This window comes from Berghia stephanieae, chromosome 9, assembly GCF_034508935.2.
Source record: "Berghia stephanieae isolate SIO BIC M18660-M18661 chromosome 9, UCSD_Bste_1.3, whole genome shotgun sequence".
NCBI lineage: Eukaryota > Metazoa > Mollusca > Gastropoda > Nudibranchia > Aeolidiidae > Berghia > Berghia stephanieae.
The window spans coordinates 40,175,444-40,180,443 of record NC_088368.1 but is presented as its reverse complement, the minus strand read 5'-3'; the positions used below and the strand labels follow the sequence as shown (position 1 = coordinate 40,180,443).

Below are 5,000 nucleotides of genomic sequence, written 5' to 3'. Positions count from 1 at the left end.
AAACAAAAACTATCAGTTGGGGTCCACATCTGTGCAATTTGGAATTGAGGATGAAACATGGGGTCCACATCTGTGCAATTTGGAACTGAGGATGAAACATGGGGTCCACATCTGTGCAATTTGGAACTGAGGATGAAACATGGGGTCCACATCTGTGCAATTTGGAACTGAGGATGAAACATGGGGTCCACATCTGTGCAATTTGGAACTGAGGATGAAACATGGGGTCCATATCTGTGCAATTTGGAACTGAGGATGAAACATGGGGTCCACATCTGTGCAATTTGGATCTGAGGATGAAACATGGGGTCCACATCTGTGCAATTTGGAACTGAGGATTAAACATGGGGTCCACATCTGTGCAATTTGGATCTGAGGATGAAACATTGGGTCCACATCTGTGCAATTTGGATCTGAGGATGAAACATGGGGTCCACATCTGTGCAATTTGGAACTGAGGATGAAACATGGGGTCCACATCTGTGCAATTTGGATCTGAGGATGAAACATGGGGTCCACATCTGTGCAATTTGGATCTGAGGATGAAACATGGGGTCCACATCTGTGCAATTTGGATCTGAGGATGAAACATGGGGTCCAATATCTGTGCAATTTGGATCTGAGGATGAAACATGGGGTCCACATCTGTGCAATTTGGATCTGAGGATAAAACAAGCTATGGATCGTGTACCCTTTGCGTGTAAATCGAGTGCTCTACCAACTGAGCTATCGTAATTCCTCCCCCCCCCCCTCCCTCTTTCTCTCCTATCAAAGTGTTGAAATGTACAGTATACCCAGTTGAAAAGAACTGGGCGTGGTCTGAGTAGACCTAACATTTTGTCTAAGTTTATAAGATAAGATAAGATATACTTTATTGATCCTTGTATGGAAATTATAATTTTGTATCATAACACAATTCAGTAATATATAAAAGAAATATCAAATGTTAATAAATTAAATAAAAATTGGCAAAGAATATTAAAAGACTTAAAAAGTACATTGGAACAACAAGCAGATATATTATGGTGACTATTATTATACTTAAAATGAAATTATCGTCCAATAAAAATATAAATAATTAAATGATTAAGAAGATACTTTATAAACTGGTAAAGGTTAAATGATATTATACTAAAAAGTAGAGAGGAATATAACATAAAAATCGTGCGTAAATATTTCATTATACCCGTTATGTTGACAAATGCCGGTGTGGTAGTTGCCGTAGTTGTGGTGGTAGTAGGCGTTGTCGTGGTGGTGGTGGTGGTAGTGGTGGTGGTTGGTGTCGTCGTCGTCGTTGTTGTTGTCGTGGTCGATGTTGTTGTTGTTCCTGTAATGATAGTTTTTTTAAAATCAATTGGAGCGATATGAATAGATAAATGAATAAATAAATAAATGAGTAGAATTTTTTTTCATGAATATATAAATGAAGAATAGAATATATGAATTAATGAATGAATATATAGATAAATAAATGAATATATTAGTAAATAAATGAATATATAAATATATTGATGGATATATGAATAAATAAATGGATATATAAATAAATATATGAAAATATAATTAAATAAAAGAATATGTAAATAATATACATAAATGAAAATGTAAATAAATAAATGAAAATATAAATAAATGAATAAATATGTAAATCTATATAAATGAAAACATAAATAAATAAATGAATATGTAAATATATAAAAATGAAAATAATGAATAAATAAAGGAATATGTAAATAAATAAATGATTATATGATTAAATTTCAAAAATCCTTCAGAGACATTAGGTTTCTGTAGCGTGGAACGGACAATAGCAAATTGCTTGCTACCCTTAGGATAGGACTCTTTGATCCATCGCAACGTACTTTCCGCCATTTCTTACAGATCCAGTTACCCAATCACTGCTGGGTGAATATTATAAAATCTAGTCTTGTGGTATGATGTTTTTGTTTTGTTTTTAAGGGTTTTTACGGAGCTTGGATCAAATTTAGGTTATATCAGCGCCAGTACAATGGAAGAAGATGATGTCAAATTCTAGAATTACAAATAAATCAATTAAAGTGAATACTTGTAAGAGGACAGCACACGTGTAAACACTTTTGTTTGGGCACGATGATTTTTACGAGTGAACAAAACTCACAAAATCACACAAATCATTTAAAAAAAAACAAGCCTTACACTGAGATACCAGTCCCGTGTGGAGAGGGCATTGTCATTTTTCTTTGGCCACAAACTAAGGGACTGAGTTTGGTAGATAAAGCCTTCACTCAAGAGCAAAAGGTGACGTCCACTTATTAGCAGGTCTGATAACCTAACACAAGACACGTTTTACGTTGGTTTGAGGGTATTTCCATTAAAACAATGGGCCTATAATATTTGGGTTATCAGACCTGTATATAAGTACACGTTGGTTTGAGAGTGTTTCCGTTACAACAATTAGCCTATACAATTTGGGTTATAAGCAACGTGCACATATATACAGTTCTGGCATCCGAAACCACCAATCAGTCAAGTTTAACGTTGTTGTAATTGACAACATTTTACGTCACTTTTTTATTTATTTTTTTTAGATTTCCATTACAACAAAATGAGCCCATAACAAATTGGGTTATCAGACCTGCAGATAAGTGCACGTCGGTTATCAGACCTGCTGTACGTTATTAGAATTAGAGTACCTACCTACACGTCCGTAACAGTGAACACACACACACACACACACACACACACACACACACACTCCAAAAAAGACTCACCACAGATGAAACAAGACCGGGGACATATATTGGTTGCTAGGACCCGGGCACAGTATTCGGTGTTGGCGAGAGTAGGACATTGGCGGTCAAAGTCTCGGCACACCGAATTATTCTCTGGACCTGCAAAAGCATTTCAGATGAGACGAGACGAGGTGTGGATGAAGGAATGTATGGAGGAATGTCATAACAAAATTACATAACGGCAGATAGATAGATAGTACTACAATATCATCATACCCAATATAAACTGTCTCCAGGAACGACACTAAACTAAAGATTATATCATATTTGAGACTTTTGCCGAATCAGCCATTTAAAAAATCTTCCTTCATGGCCATTATTAGGCCCCATGGATTAGGAGTTTAATTAATTGCTTGCTACCCTTTGGATAGGACGCTAGTCCTATTAAACTGTCTCCAGGTACGACACTAAACCAAAGATTATATCAGATTTAAGACTTCTGCCGAATCAGCCATTTCCAAAATCTTCCTTCATAGCCATTATTAGGCCCCATGGAGTAGGAGTTTATCCCGGTTTCTATAGCGTGAAATTGACAATATCAATTGCTTGCCACCCTTTGGATAGGGATGCTAGTCTATCGCAAAGTCCTTTCCGCCAGATCTAACAGACCCAGTTACCCAAATTACTGTTTGGTGGACAGGTGGGAGGGAGTCAGAAAAAATAATCTCGACTGCATCCGGGATCGATCACAGCCGCAATGCAGCGCCGCAAATTGAGCTAGGGCAAGCAGGTACTTGGTCAAGGCGGGCGATCGAACTCGTTTATCTGTCTTTTCTATCATCTATCTATCTATCTATCTATCTATCTATCTATCTATCTATCATCTATCTATCATCTATCTATCATCTATCTATCTATCTATATATCTATCTATCTATATATCTATCATCTATCATAGCATAAATAGAACGCCCCCATTGAGAAACTAACACGCGATAGGGTTCAACAGTTTGTGACGTCACTTCCCTCGTAATGACGCATAATAACTGGTTCTAAACAATCGGAACAATGGCGGACGCCATTATCTCCATCACCGCCCTTATGATATTCTTCTCCGACGAGCATAAATGTGTATCCAGAGGAGAAAAGCATTATAAATCTGATTTAGTTTTCATATTTATACATTCTGATCACATGACATTTGAAAAAGTTCTACCCAGTTTTAAGAATAAAGACTAATGGTTTTTCTTTGTTTAGAACCAAGCTGCTGGTTGTTGAGCAGACGTGACATCAGAGAATATTGAATCCTATTCACTATTCACTAACTTCTTACCTGAACATTTTTTACAGTATCTGGGACAGTACATCAAAGCATCGTAAGTCTCGTCACAGATGTTCCTTTCCTTGTCCAGTCCAGCACAGTCGATGTGGGCATCTTCGCACAAGCTGGTCACCTTTGTGATGGTCAGAGCTGAGGACGAGATACATGTCACATCGTTTGACAGAATTCTCCAGGTTAGAAAATAATATTTGATAGATTAAAACCAGTTTCCCTTAAATGTTTTTAATAACAAACTATCGTTAAATATTTGTTTCTCTTTGTATAAGGTCTTATGTAAAAGGGATGTTTGTTTTGTTTTTAAGGGTTTTACGGCGCTTGCAACACATTTAGGTTATATCAGCGCCAGTAAAAAGGAAGAATAGGGATAGTAAAAAGTTTTAGAATTACAATTAAAACACCCAAGAAAAAGTAAGACAAAGGGGAACTGAGAACGAATAGGGATCAGATGTAGATTCCAAGAGCATACCACCAATGCACTTAGTCTGAGATCACCTATATGTCTCATCCGGACACAAGCACAAAATCAAACAGAGAGGAATACGCTCAAATGCTTACATTATACACTAAAATAATATATATAATAAAGCATAACAGAGAGATGATTTACAAGGAAAAAATATCATCTCCCAAAGCAATAACTATGCATTTGACTGTTTCCCTCCCAGCCAGGTCAAAACCAAGTAATCCCATTCCAAGACAAAAACAGAAAGCATGTTGGAAAACAGATACAAGGGGATAGAAGACACAGTATGGACCCCCCCCCCCCCACCCCTGGCCGCTATGGGAGATCAGGATCCCCACCCAGATGTAAAAGGGAAGAAAAGACGTGACGTCACACCCTCTTCTCTTTTGGTTCCTAAATCCTTGGGAGTGTGTATGTAACCAGTCTTTCGGAGAACTAATAATGAATATGTTACATAAAGGTGACATAATTATTTCAGTAGCAG

The 5,000-nt window shown here is 37.0% G+C and overlaps 1 protein-coding gene across 2 annotated transcripts in view; it reads right to left on the bottom strand.

Moving 5' to 3' along the window:
* The window catches only part of LOC144980243 (uncharacterized), a 39,659-nt gene that overhangs the window by 27,824 nt on the left and 6,835 nt on the right, over positions 1-5,000 (bottom strand). For both annotated transcript variants that reach the window (XM_078927857.1, XM_078927855.1), the window contains exons 2-4: positions 4,045-4,182; positions 2,751-2,870; positions 1,187-1,327 (exon numbers count right to left, since the gene is read on the bottom strand). In XM_078927857.1, the coding sequence (XP_078783983.1) occupies positions 1,187-1,327; positions 2,751-2,870; positions 4,045-4,182 (399 nt within the window). The remainder of the gene's footprint in view (positions 1-1,186; positions 1,328-2,750; positions 2,871-4,044; positions 4,183-5,000) is intronic.